Source organism: Vombatus ursinus, unplaced genomic scaffold (assembly GCF_900497805.2).
Source record: "Vombatus ursinus unplaced genomic scaffold, bare-nosed wombat genome assembly UNPS02000577.1, whole genome shotgun sequence".
NCBI classification, from domain to species: Eukaryota; Metazoa; Chordata; class Mammalia; order Diprotodontia; family Vombatidae; genus Vombatus; species Vombatus ursinus.
In genome coordinates this window covers 12590025-12604810 of record NW_020940355.1, presented here as the reverse complement: position 1 = coordinate 12604810, position 14786 = coordinate 12590025, and the positions used below count along the sequence as shown (strand labels likewise).

The 14786-nt window shown below is 38.8% G+C and overlaps 1 protein-coding gene across 1 annotated transcript in view; it reads left to right on the top strand.

The window, feature by feature from the left end:
• PHACTR1 (phosphatase and actin regulator 1) overlaps positions 1–14786 on the top strand; it is a 242340-nt gene that overhangs the window by 164907 nt on the left and 62647 nt on the right. Inside the window, exons 6-7 of the mRNA XM_027877093.1 lie at positions 5897–6144; positions 7701–7857. Of these exons, the coding sequence (XP_027732894.1) occupies positions 5897–6144; positions 7701–7857 (405 nt within the window). The remainder of the gene's footprint in view (positions 1–5896; positions 6145–7700; positions 7858–14786) is intronic.

Here is a 14786-nt window from a genome sequence, read left to right as displayed (position 1 = left end):
AACTTTGTTTTCTTCTGTGTACGTTCTAATGTCTTATTGATGTTCTGGATTTCTTATATTTTCTCCTCTTTATCACTACCCACTAACTCCCTCTCCTAAATAGAAATGCTCCCTTATGACAAATAAGTAGAGTCAAGCAAAACAAACTAATATGTTGGCCATATCTATAAATGTTATCACTTACCAGATTCAAAATTCAACTAGACGTAAACTCAGCAGGTCGGATTTCCTAATCCTCTCTAGGATTCTCATTTAGCAGTGAATGCCCTTAGGATGGCATAGCTAGAGCAATCTGTACCCGTTGTTGTCTGACTTACAGAACATGACCAGAGGCATGGCGGTGGAGCCTAATCCTGGTCTTAAAAGGGGAAAAAAAGAGATTATAACATTTCAAAGTTTTCTGTGGTATGGACTGGCTAGCTTGGAAATTTAGGATATAGACCTAAGCTTCCCCCTCACCACACAATCTTTAGATTGAATCTGGCCCAGCCAGCTCTGAAGTAGACCTCAGTTTCTAGAAAATGACCCATTCACTGAGTTCTGGAGCATTGCCTCAATTTTTTTTTGAAAGAGCCAATGACTACAGATTGGGAAGAAGGGTCTCTATTCTTATCCATAGCTATCTATTGCAGAGAAGGGTTTAAACTGGCAATGACAAAAATCCCTGTAAAAAGGAATCATAAATTGCACATATATAACCTAGATCAAATTGCTTACCATCTTGGGAAGGGAGGAGGTGAGGGAGAAAGGGAGAAAATTTAGAACTCAAAAAAATTTTTAATTAATGTTAAAAATCATCTTCACATGTGTAATTGGAAGAAAATAAAATATTATTAAAAACAAAAAGCAATCATAAGCTACATTTTTATTATTTTAGAAAAAGTAAAAAAGGCACTATTCCCCAAGTCCTCCAGACTCAAAACATTAGAGCCATATTCAATTTCTTCCCCCTTCCCCCTCAAATTCAACCCATCAAAAAGTCTTCCTGGTTTTTCTGCATAATGCCTTCCCTTCTGTTTCCCCTGTCAGCGTCCTAAGCCAGCCCCTCATCACCTCACCAATGAATCACTGCCAGAGTTTCGAGCTTTCTTTCTCTTCTTGGTCCCCTGTCTGAAATACAAATTCCACTGAGGCTTAGGATCATAAGATCATAACTGCAGAGTTGAAAGAGACCTCAATAGTCATCTAGTCCAACACCCTCATTTTACAGATGAGGAAACTGAGAACCGTGGATAATAAGTGACTTGCCAAATATATATGGGCCATCAGAGAAAGGATTTGAACCCGAGGCTTCTGACTCTGGGAATAGAATTCTTTCTACCCTCCTAGGAATTTATTAGGAATTTGCAATGCTTCCTGTTTCCTTTCATGCCAAATCCAAACTCTTCTCTCTGTGTTCTAGTCTCGCAAACCTCATTTCTAATTATTTCCCAACAGGCTATTGTTGATAACCAAGAAAATCTTCTGTCTGTGTGTCATTCATACAGTTTCCTAATCCCCAGTTATGTGCCTTTGTGTACTTCACCCCTTAATTCAACCAGAGGCACGATGAGGGTAGAGAGCCTGTCTTTTTTTTTAATCACATTCAAACACAGTCCTAATATTCTGCTCTGGACAATGAAAATGCAGTTAGTATTGACATTTGTCAGACTGGATACCCAATATAGTGGAAATCTGGCTTACCTCTAAAGCTATCTTTTAGGCTTCTCATTCTTTGGTCACTCTGAAGGCCAGCTTCTGTGCAATCCATTTTATTGCTGTATATTAAATTCCATGAAATATGGGTCCCTTGACATTCCAATATTTAATAAGAATTGACATATTTAGAAAGGAGGCTTTTTTATTTTGTTTTATTTTAATTCATTTGTATTAGATGTCAGTATTGTATAGTGACTAAATAATATGTTGTTCTTGGTCGTTTTTCAGTCACGTCCAATTCTTCATGACCCCTTTTGGGGTTTTCTTGGCCAGAATACTAGAGTGGTTTGCCAGTTCCTTCTCCTGCTCATTTTACAGATGAGGTAACTGAGGCAAACAGGGTTAAGTGACTTGCTCAGGGTCACACAGCTAGGAAGTCTGAGGCCAGATTTGAACTCGGGAAAATGAGTCTTACTGACTTCAGACTTAGCACTCTACCACTGTGCCAGCTAGCTGCCCGGCTAAATTATTTATTTGTCACTAAAAAGTTCTTTGTGGTCAAACTTGGGGGCTCACATCTGAAAACTCTCCTACTAAGAAGGCCAAATCTATTAAGCTCAGAAGTTCTAAGCTGCAGTGGGCTAAGCTAATTGTGGGATCCACGCTAAATCTATCATCATTATCAATATGGTTTCTAGAAGTAGGAGGCCCACTAGGCTGCCTAAGCAAGGTGAACCAGCCCAGGTCAGAAATAGCAAGTCAAAAAACTTTCTGTGCTCATCAGCAGTGAGATTGGCCAGTGTACTTCTAGCTTGAGTGAGATAAGAAAGAGATAAGGAGAAGGAGGAAGAGGAGAATGAGGAGGAGGAGGAGAGAATGAGAGAGAGAATGAGAGAGAATATGAATAGTTATTTGCTTAAGGAACTGCAGATAATAATTAAAACGTTCATTCACAAAGGAAGAAAGTTAACTGAAGTGAAAAAAATTAAGGCATATCAATAAGTTATAATTGAAAGGGTTTTTTTTTTTTTTTTTAGGCAGTTGGGGTTAAGTGACTTGCCCAGGGTCACACAGCTAGTAAGTGTCAAGTGTTTGGTCTGAGGCCAGATTTGAACTCAGGTCCTCCTGACTTTAGGGCTGGTGCTCTATCCACTGTGCCACCTAGCTGCCCCTTATAATTGAAAGTTTTAAAGGAAGCCATCATGCATTGATGCACAATGAAATTTCTCTTAGCATATCAAAAAATTACTTTTTGGATAAAGTAGTTCAAGGTAAAATTTGTTAGAAATACAATATATGCCTTGATTGTCCACTTCCTCATTAATCACATATACTTGAGTAGGTAAGATGCATTCTATCTTGAGATGAATTTGACTTCTTGTGTTCAGAAATCTCTCAATTTGAAGAATAACTTAAGTGAGAATGGGGGTGCAGAAGACCAAGACAGGACATCTCAAAAATCATCAGAGTTACATCAGCAGTCAACAAGTACCACCTGAGAGTGCAGGGTCCTGAGTTGGCTGCACACTATCCTCAATCCACTTCTATTGACTGCAAAAGACGCCTAAGAAGTAATACCTAGTTAGATAATGATTCCTTACCTGTGGTCCTTCCCTGTAGAATCTGTTCATTACCAACAGACTATTGTCTGCCTGATGTCACTAAATTGGGGGGGAAAGTGTTAAAAAAAATGATTTTCCAAGTGAGATTGGCAAAATTGTTTAAAAAATCTCACGTAAACTAGAAACTAGAATCAGACTAAGTCAAGGAACAATAGAAGAAATGGAAGAGAAGAAAATGAAAAAGATAAGTGGAAAGCAATAAATGAAATAAACATACTTAAATATAACAGCACAAAACATAAGAATAACCGAAATTCTTAGAGCAAAGAAATTATATTCAATAAGAATATGTGGCCTTGCCACTTTGGGAACTGATTTTAGAGAAATGCAAAGGTTTTTTGCTGAGAATTATCTTGCTGTACCCCAGTATCAGAGAAGGATAAAATCTTTGTTCAAGAATATTTCATAGATGACATTAATGATGTAATTGATAAGAAATGGACAGAGATGAGTAATAACAGCATTGCAGATCTTGAAGAAATAAATGATTTTTAAAATTTGTCTGTATTCAATGGCATGAAATTAGAGTTGATGAAACCAAAGGGAAACAGGCCTTTAAATTATGAGTGTATTTATACAAATATGTATGTATGTATGTGCGTATGTGCACATATACACACATGCATATATTTATACACATACACATGTATATATATGTGTGTGTACATGTAAATACATATGTATTTACATATGCATTTTTTTGGTCCAAAAATAAAACTGTAAGCTACTCTTTTCTTTAACATTTTCATTGCTTGGTACAAAGTTGCTTGTTTTTAAAATGCCAAAATCTGACGGCTATGGAAACTGTCATATATGTATATATGAAATATAAATTTATTTAAATTAAAATTTTTGATCATAAGGTTAAAAAATTAAGAATACAGTTCCTTCTTTGGGTTAATCTACAAAAGTATGGCAGTTAGCTGTATGTTTCATTGCTGGATTTTATATAGGACCTGTTACAAAAGAATCCTAAACTGCTCAGCTTATGATCATATAGGAAATATGGAACTTCAGAAATCAACTTGACCATTCCCTAAACCTTGCTAAGAATATAACTGCTTTGTCTGGGTGGATTCTGCTTAAGAGAAAAATCCAAAAATATCACCTTTGCATCTTTCCCACTCTTCATTCAACCAAAAATATTGTCCTTATTTGGTGCCCCTGATGATAAGATAAGATAAGATACCTGAAAGATAAAAGACTGTAGCTTGGAAAAAATAGCTTGGATTCTAGCTCATCCTTAACTTTCCTCCTTCTGTTGATTTGTACCAGATCTCCAGTTACCTGTTCCTGCTCCCTTTGTCATTACTCAGTGCAGAACTCACCAGGTGCTATCTGGTGTCACTTTTAGTGTGTCCCTCACTCCCTTACCTCAGTTTGTGCATTACTTTATAAGAGAGGTAGGAAGATGAAATGTAATGGAGTAGACATCTAACACATGATCCCTAAGCAATATGCTGGTAAATTAACCATTTGCTATGAATCAAATAGAAAACAAATAATGTTGTTATTGTTCAGTCATTTTTCAGTTGTGTCCAATTCTCTATGACCCTGTTTGGAATTTTCTTGGCAAAAATACTGGAGTGGTTTGCCATTTCCTTCTCCAGCTCATTTTACAGATGAGGAAACTGAGGCAGAGTTAAGTGACTTGTCCAGGGTTACACAGTTAATAAGTGTCTGAGGCTAGATTTGAACTCAGGAAGATGAGTCTTCTTGACTCCAGGCCTGGCACTCTATCCATTGAGCCACCTAGCTGCCCAAAGTAAATAAAATTATATACCTATTTATCATTTGGAGATGATAAGACCAATTAGAAATAGTTCCAGAATTACTGTTGTTATTGCTTAAAAAGAGAGAGAGAGAGAGAGAGAGACAAAGGTCTGAAACCTCCTGTTCCAGACCGTTCAGACCATCCAGCCACACTGCCATCGTAAAGTAGTTACTTGTGTACATATTGCATGTAGAATGTAATCTCTTTGAGGGCAGGGATGATTTCATTCTCACCAACAGAGAGCTGGCCTTTGAATCGAAATGACCTGGCTTCAAGAACTGCCTTTGACACATAATGGCCGTTTGATCCTCAGCAAATCATTTAGCTTCTTAGTTACAGAGCAGGAGTCGTGCCGCCTTGGTAGAAGGAGTTTCCTCACCAAAAGGCTCCCTACAATATTTAAATCAGGTGTTTAGAACAATAAAAAAAAATTCTAGGAACAGCTTAGCACAGTGTTCAAACACAGCAAGTGCTTAATAAATGCCCATTGCATAATACTGTGCTAGAAAAGTAGTTTTAATTGCCTGGCCAATCTTTGACTTTTCCAGCCTGGAAATATGGATTTCTTTTTTTTTTCTTTTGTGAGACATTCGGGATCAAGTGACTTGCCTAGGATCACACAACTAGTATCAAGTGTGTGAGGTCCGATTTGAACTCAGGTCCTCCTGACTCCAGAGCCGGTACTCTATCCAATGCACCACCTAGCTGCCCTAGAAATAAGAATTTCTAAAGTTAAATTGCATTTTAATTTCTTAATGTGGAATGATTAATGTGGAGTTCTTTACTTTAAAAAGCCTAGGAAGCTCTGAGACACATGGTGAATGTGGCTGGATTCATTCTTACTTTTTTTTTCCCCTTCTAGTTCTGACCAGCGAGTGCCCTGTTCTTCTTCCTACCACAGTTCCAGCTTACACTCGGGTGATGGCATCACAAAAACAGGACCCATGGGTCTTCCAGACCTAAGACAAGTGCCAACTGTTGTGATTGAATGTGATGACAATAAAGAAAATGTGCCTCATGAATCTGATTATGAAGACTCCTCCTGCCTGTACACAAGGGAAGAGGAGGATGAGGATGAAGACGAAGATGATGACAGCTCGTTATACACTAGTATGTCTGAACTGTTCACCAGATCCCCCCTCCCCCACTAATTTTCTTTCTGTTGTTTCCTCAGAGCATAAGGAAAACCCAAAATGAAACCACACTTCATCTTCTCCTTAAAGAGGCTGGCTATATCGCCATAATTTTTTTTTAGTCACAAAGAATGCTCAGTAATTAATGCCAACCGTTGTGTATGTAATTACTCATTTTCATTCAGACACCAACAACTTTGGAAGACCAGAATTTAAATTTCCTATTTAGGTGTCTTGAAATGTGCTGAGAAAGGAGAGGAAAGTTCAAAATCCATCATTCCAAGCCTGAATAATAAATCCCTTTTAAAAGGGCACTCATTTGAATATAGCACAAGCTGTATCCTTGATAATTTGAGATAAAATAGGGGAGAAAGAGAAGACAAAGAAAATCCACAGGAAATCTCCAAGCCTTTTGCTAGCCAATAGCTTCAATTTCCTTCCCCTCCAAACCATTTAACCAGACTGCTGATAACTAGCAGAATTGTCTCATTTGAGTTTCTTCTCTTTTCTTTTCTTCTTACAAAGGCAGGGGGAGAACAGCACGATTGAAGGGTCTATGATAGGAATGTTAATGATGGTCAAAAGGCAAGTGAGGAAAGAACCAATGATCCAATGGTATTAGTAATCCACAGAATGAAAAATCAGACCCCCAGTCATATGGAGCCAAGTGTCTCCCAAGAAATACAGTATCATTGGCCTTCTCTGGTTACCAATATCTCATTTAGGTTGAGCTTTTAGAATTTGCAAAGCAATTCTTTCATAACAGCCTTGTAAAGTAAATAGTATAAGTATTAAAACTCTGAAAGATTAAGTAACCTGACTGTGGCTACAGACTAATAATTATCTGAGCCAGGATTTGAACCCAGACCTGCTGACCCCAAATCCAGCCCTCTATCTGTTGTGTCAAGTAGCCTCTGAGTAGTTGTTTGCATTAATTCTAAAGAAGTAAACTGCTATCAAAGACCGTTTCCTAGTACAAGAGATATTCCATAACCTAAATCCCCCTTGTCTACCCACTTCATTGATTCTCTAATCAAGCAAAGACATCTCCATAGCTGCAGCACACAACACGCTCATTTTTATTCTTGTAACTTTATTCATGCTATTTTCTCCACTGCCTCTACCATCCTTATAAAGACTCACCTAAGTGAATGAAGGTTTCTCCAGCTCCCAAAGCCCACACTAACCTCTCCCTTTGCTGAGCCCCTATTCTGCTTTTTGTCACTACCTCTCTCTTTAGCATTCTGTTGTCCTTGAATTGTTGTGTGAGAATTAGTCTTATCAGCCTCAATAAACTGTAAGTTCCCTGAAGGCAGGGATAATGCCTCATGTTTCTATTATCTACAAACCTCAGTGAATACCTATTTGTTTGATTAAACTTTATAAATATGCATTTGAGCTAAGCTAAAACTCTTTTGAGTCTTAAGCTCTTTATGGCTGTTTCTTTCCAACATTATCATGCAACTATTGGTTGTTGGAAGAGACTGCAGGCGTTAGTGCGGGTAAACATTCTAGTTTTTTGCCTTCTTCCAGGTTCTCTGGCTATGAAAGTGTGCCGAAAGGATTCCTTGGCCATCAAGCTCAGCAACAGACCTTCCAAGCGAGAGCTAGAAGAGAAGAACATTTTGCCCAGGCAGACGGACGAGGAGAGGCTGGAGTTGAGGCAGCAGATCGGTACCAAGCTTACCAGGTAGGAATGCTGACCAGCCATTTCTTATTTCTCAGTGACACCATAGAGGAGAGTTATATTTTCCTGACCATTGGGTAAGTCAACGCTATCCATGACAGCAGAAAAATTTCCTTTGCAGAGATCTGACTTCAAATCCACCCATGGGGAAATGGTAGTTATTCATCTCTTGAACCAATATCTCATCTTCCTCACTAGAAAAGCCATTTAGTGTGCAGGTAGCTTCCCTAAGGACGACCACTGAGTGGAAAACCAACTGTAGCAAAGTCAGCATTGTCAAAGAACATTGCATACTCACATGAATGTAGAACCACGTTTTGTTGTTTTTGTGTTTGCTTACAAATGTAATTAAATAAAAAACATCCTTGTACTCAAAGGTTTCATGAACATAGTAACATGTAATACAGAATATCCACAGTAAAAGATATACAAATCTCAACCCAACATGCCTCTTTTGGTGTAAGGAATCTTTTGAATACACACACACACACACACACACACACACATATGTATATATGTGTGAATATATACACACACATACACATATATATGTATATATGAGGGTATATACATATATGTATACATATATATTATGTGTTTGTATATATGCAAATATGCAAAATATATCTATATATTGATATATATCATAGTAACACAAACTATATCAATAAATAAAATCTTCATTTTGATGTATAAGATACAGGTGTTTGTACTGTGTGTATAAGGTACAGATATTTTTGTGTTTCATAATACTAACAAGCTACAAACCATGTCACTGAGTTTAACTTTAATTCCTGGCAAAATTCTAGAACACATTATTAAAAGAATGCCTTGTATGCATTTAAGGGAAGCAGGAATCACTGAGAGCTAGTGTTACTTCATCAAGAACAAGTCATATCAGAAAAATTAGACTAGTAGACCAGAAAACTGATGTGGATATGAGTTTACCTAGATGTCCCCAAAGCATTTGGCAAAGTCTTTCCCAGTATCCTTGGGACAAGGTGGAAAGATGTGAGCTAGAGCAGGGATTCCTAAGCTATAGGACATGGACCCCTGGGAGAGCCAAAGATTTTTGTGTAAGGGGTCTATGAGTAACTATACATATCAAACATTATCATTTTGTAATTGTGTGATTTCTTAGTTAATTGAAACCAATGGTACTACTATTATATGGGTTTTATATAATAGATCTGTGCAATTATTTTGTGCTTAAAAGAGATCTTCACGTTCAAAAGGGTTGGGATCCATTGGGCTAGATGATACCCCAGTTAGAAGGATTCCAAACTGAATGAATGGCCCATTGCTAACCTGGAAAGATATCTCTGGAGAAGCCCCTGCAAGAGCTATCCAGCGCCATTTAACCTTTTTTTTAAATGACTCGGATGAAGGCATGGATGACATGCAGATGACACAAACCTGGAACAGATAACTAACCAAGTCCTGACAAAGCCAGAATCCTCAAATAGCTGACTAGGTTAAAACAATGGGCCAAATCTAATAAGGTGAAAATGAATAGGAATAAATAAGAAGTCCTGCATTTGGGTTCAAAAACTCCATGAATACAAGGTGGAGGAGGTATGGCTAGAAAACAGTTCCTGTGGAGATTTGAGAGATATTCATGGACTCCAAGCTCAATACGAGTAAAGAGGGCAATGTAACAGCCTGACAAACTAATTTGACTCCTCACTGGCTGTTCTCAAAGGCTGTCTTTGCATAGTTTCCAAGCTGCTATCTACACTGTCCGTCTATCCTTCTAGGTTTGGCCATAGTTGCCCCCTGCTTTGGTGCTACTGCTATTGTTTCTCACTGCTTCCTTCTCCTCCTGCTGCATCGGGGCCTGGAACTGCTTCATTGCCCTTGCGGAGGGTCTTTTTTCACTTGTGCTCTTTGGGATCCACACTGACCCGTTTTTAAAAGTTTTCATTCTCTTCCTACTGCTTCTTCCCTCCCTAATATGTCAGACATAGCCATGGACTCCAGCTCTGAGGACTCTACCAAGGCCCTGAGGGAGAGGAAGGAAATCATGGAGGAGATGGAGAATGGGAGAATGGTAGAGATGAACCAGTTAATGGTAATGCTAATGAGAAAAATGGAGAAAAATGGAAAAATGGAGGTTCACAATGATGTAGATGAGGAAGATGAAGAGGATTAAGAAAAATGGTGAGAAAGAGGATGGAGATGAGGATGTGGAAGCAAATAGGTAGCTGAAGATGAGGAGGAAGAAGTTGTTGAAATCAAAAAGCAGAACACTAATAAACTAACTAGACATTGGGGTTAGGATAGGGGGAGGAGGTTAATTTTTAAAAGGAGAAGAAGAAAAGGCTGCAATGACCTATTAACTCTCAACTTCCTGTCTCAGAACTTAAATGTCATCACCCTCAAATAGAGGGCCCAGGTGCTGCAACCCAATCAGATAATATAGTCCTGATGATTACCAACCACAATGAGAATTACCAACAGGAAGAGGAAAAAAAAGAACTAAAACTTCTAAGGCCCTTGTCTTCTTAAAAGCCCTTTAAAGAAAAAATGTATTTGTATTTAGATTTTATATTTTTGTGCATATTTTAGGGGCAGTCAGTCATTTTTCCATGATTTTGGATGACTAAGTAGCATTTGATATGTTCTCTATCCTGCTTCTGATTTTACTTGTGTTGTGATCATATTCCTAACAATCTCAAAGGAGGGGGGAAAACTTACTAAAAAAAGAAAAAGAAAAAGAAAGAAAACTGATAAAACACACAATCTTTTTCTAAGCATTCTAATAACTTTTGTGTGTGTAACTGTATTTAGCTATAAAATAAATAATTGATTTGTTATTTGATAGTTGGAAGGCCAGAAATAAAAGGGTTTTTTATTTCTTTTCCATTTTTCCCTTTATTTTTATTTGTGAAGTTGCTGTTTGAAATTTCTTGCTGTGTTTTGTTTTTAAATGTTTTGTTTCTTTGAGTGTGTGTGAAACATTATCTAACAACAAACAGATATTTTATTTTATTGAGTTGTTCTAAAAAGGAAAAAAGACTGGTATAGACTTTGTGACATTAAGAGGTGTTGTGTCCAGACCACCGTAGATTATAATCGTGAGGTGACCTGCCCTGGTTAAACTGAATCTACATTATTTAATTCCTTTCTGGGAACATTTTTGGAAAAATATTGACTGGCTAGAGAACACCCTAAAGAAAGTAATAAAGATGAGTGCATCAGCTAAAGGAACTGGAGTTGTTTGGCCTAAGGAAGAAAACTAGTTAACTGTTTTCAAAAATTTGAAGGGATGTCATTTGGAAAAAGGACCAGTCTTCTTTTATTTTGTCCCAGAGGGCCAAACTCTGGGACAAGAAGATTTAAAGAAGAAGATTAAAGCTCAATGTAAGGAAAAATATCCTAGGGGTTAGAACTATCCAAAAGTGGAATGGATGTCAGAAGTGTTACCCTCAGTAGAGGCATTCCAGTGAAGACTGTATGACTTTTGCTGGGGATGTTATGGAAGAGATTTCTGTTCAGGCAGAAGTTGGATTAGGTGGTCTTTGATGTCCCTTCCAACTCTGAGATTCTGTGATTCTGTTTCATCAAAGGATGGGCAGGTAACACACTCTTCCATCAGTATAGTAGACTGAGTTATTTTAGGATACTTAAGTAGAACTTCTCTTTCTTTAATAATATGCTTGCCCCCTGGGGCATGCCATATTTTGATGTGTCAAGGTGGTATAACCTTATCTCCAAGACCAAATGATTTAGCCTCTCTGATGTCCATCTCTTTCCCTTTTTTGTGCTTTTCAAGCTGGGTTGGAAGGAGCCCCATGGGATTTGAGAGGAAGTACTTGAATTTAATATTAGTCTATAAATATGAGGATTTCTAAGGAAAGCTCAGGAATGAATACTATTCTGAATCTTCCAGTCTGAGAGTTATGGGTTGAACCTAAGGGTTATTCAACCACCATCTTTTCTTTGTGCTGTTCATAATATCCATATATTGTAGTCTCTGTCCTGTTAAGATCAGGAGGACCAGGCATGGCAGCACGTATCTGTAATCCCCACTACTGGAAGGCTGAGGCTTGTGGATCCCTGGAGCTCAGGAGTTCTGAGCTGCAGTGCCCTGAAGCCAGCTGAGTGGCACACTGAATCTGGCACCAGTATGGTGTGCTCCAAGGACCAATGGACCACCAGGCTGCCTAAGAAGGGAAGAACTGTCTTAGGTTGGAAACCCAGCAGGTCAATGCTCCCATACTGACTTTTAGGATTGGGTTTTTGAGTGGTTGTTGCATTTACAGCCTACATAAGATAAGGAGACCCAGTCTACAAAAAAATAAATAGGACTAGAAATATCACAAATAACAAGGTATATTCAAGTCTTGCTGTGAACTAAGAAGAAAGTCATTTGGACCAGATCTTGCATTTAGGCTAACTAATAGTTGATGTCAGTGAAACTTTCGCTCCTTACCAGGTCAAGATTTCACCTCTGTGAAGAAAATGACCCTTGAAATGAAATCGGACCTTTATAGTCAACAAGAACGTAAATAGAAAGAGGTCATAGTTAACATCTGTTCTTCCAGTTCCTGCATCCTCTCACCAAGCCCTCAGGTGTGGAAGATGGAGGAACTCAGCAAAAAGTTAACTGGACCAAATGGTTTCAAACTATGAGAGCTTACAAGCATTCTTGACAGGAAAAGACTTGAACTTTGAGAAGAATTCTATCTCAAGAGAAGTTGAGGTTAACCAATAAAGTAAGGGTTAATATTGAGACTGCTTTGGAGGAGGGATGTCACTGCATGGGTCAACAGCTTTCAGAAGAAGCACTTCCATAAAGAAGAATGTAGGTAAAATGTAGGACAAACAATAGGTGGGGGGGGGTGGGAAATGCAGTGGGCAGGGAATCAATTTAGGCTTCAGGAACAGAGGAGAAGAAAGTTTCTAGTAGAGGAATAAAATGTCAGCTGGACATTAGGGAAGCTATGGGGGAAACATGGAAACTTAAGGGCCACACCCAACAATGCAGAAGGTTGTTCAGATATGGTGTAGGGCAGCAATGCCTGAATTGGAGGAAATGAGGAAATTGCAGAAGAGTCACAACATTGATCCCCTCATTCCTGGAGCAGGCACTCTGGAGACTCCTGGACTGCTTCTGCCGCTGCGTTTGCCTGCAAGTGCTTCAAGCTTTCTGAAGATCTTTCTCATCTCTCCTTCCTCCTCGCCCCCAACTAAATATTCAGAACATCATTGGTGGCGAGCAGGGAGGTTGTTGTTATTTGTCCTTCATTCTAGAAGAGGACTATGACATCAGGAAGTGATGCCATAACATGCAAGTGAATTGGGTTTAAGTGAGGCAGGACTGTGCAAGGTCACCAGCATCACTCTCTCCTCTGGAGCCATCTAGGTCCTGTGGCAAGACATAGATCAGGACAACTGGAGGTGGCCCTGGACTCAGTGGGAGACCTTGGTCTTTTTAAGTTAAGGTCTTTCCCAGGTCTGACTGAAGCAAAATAGGGGCAATTAGGAGAATTGTAAAAGCCCTGGAAAAGTAGCATGGTAAAAATGTTTAAGAATCTCTCTTTTAGCCTCAAGTAGTACCCATCTGAGATTTTTCTTTTTTTTGGCAGGAGGTGGGGCAGAATTGGTATTTATTTTATACTGCCTATAACTATGAGATTTTTCCTAATGTGGAAATAAGCTACAAACTGTTTTCCAAGTATTTTACTTTGTACTTTGCATTTCTGGTTCCAAAAACAATAAGTTTTATATAGCATGTTAAGGTTTGAAAAGTACTTTACATATATTATCTCCTTCAATCCTAACAATCATAATGAGGTAGGCGCTATCATTATCCCCATTCTACAGATGAGGAAACTGAATCTGAACCCACAGATGCAGGATTCGAACTCTGTTCTTCCTGATTCCAAAGCCAGCACTCTATCCACTCTGCTGCTAAGCTACCTTTGTTTGCCCTTTTTGTCACAGCCTACTCACATTTATACAATGTAAACTGGTCTAACTTCCCGGGCTAGTTACCTATACCAGAACCTTCCCAGGGCAAGAGGAATATCATCCCCCCTTACTCCCAGTTCCATGGAGAACCAGCGATAGCACTTGGCAGAGACACAGATCGCCACCTATTAAAAACTTAGAACTCTAGGAAGCCTTCTGGGATTCCAAAAGATTAAGTGACTAGCAAGTGTCACAGACGGGATTTAAATCCAGACCCTCCTCACTCCAGGTCCACCACCGCTACCCATATTCCCCTCCTTTCAGCAACTGGAGGTAGAGGCCAGAAAACCCAGAAAGTGGACATTTGCAAATGAATGAATAAAAAGGCATTAATTAAGCACCACGCACTGCACTAAGATAGCTTAGTGGATAGACTGTCGGGGCCTGGGATCTTCCTAAGTTCAAATGTAACCTCAGACTTACAAGCTGTGTGACCCTGGGCAAGTCACTTAATCCTGTTTATTTCAGTTTCACCATCTATAAAATGAGCTGGAGAAGGAAATGACAAACCATTCCAGTGTCTTTGTCAAGAAAATCCCAAATGGGGTCCCAAAGAGTCAGACGTGACCGAAAAATGACTGAACAACAACAATACTGCTAAGGCCCGTGCACCTGAAACTGTTTCTGATTTCTGTAACAGCCTCATGGCATATAAACACCTTCTTTACTGTGCCTGTACATTTATCATATTCAGACTTCACAGGATGCCACTTAAAAAAAATAACCAGAGCTTCTGGTTAAAATGGAACCTGAAACAAAGGAGGAAAAGTAAAGAGTCTTAAGTGGCTGAAAACATCCCTGTATTATGTCTTCCCCTGTTAGAATGTGAGCTTCTTGAGAACAAACAGTTTTCACTTTTCTCTGTATTTCCAGAATTTAACACAGTGCTTGGTGCAAAATGAAAGCTATTTCATTCATTCATTCATTCATTCATTCATTCATTCATTCATTCATTC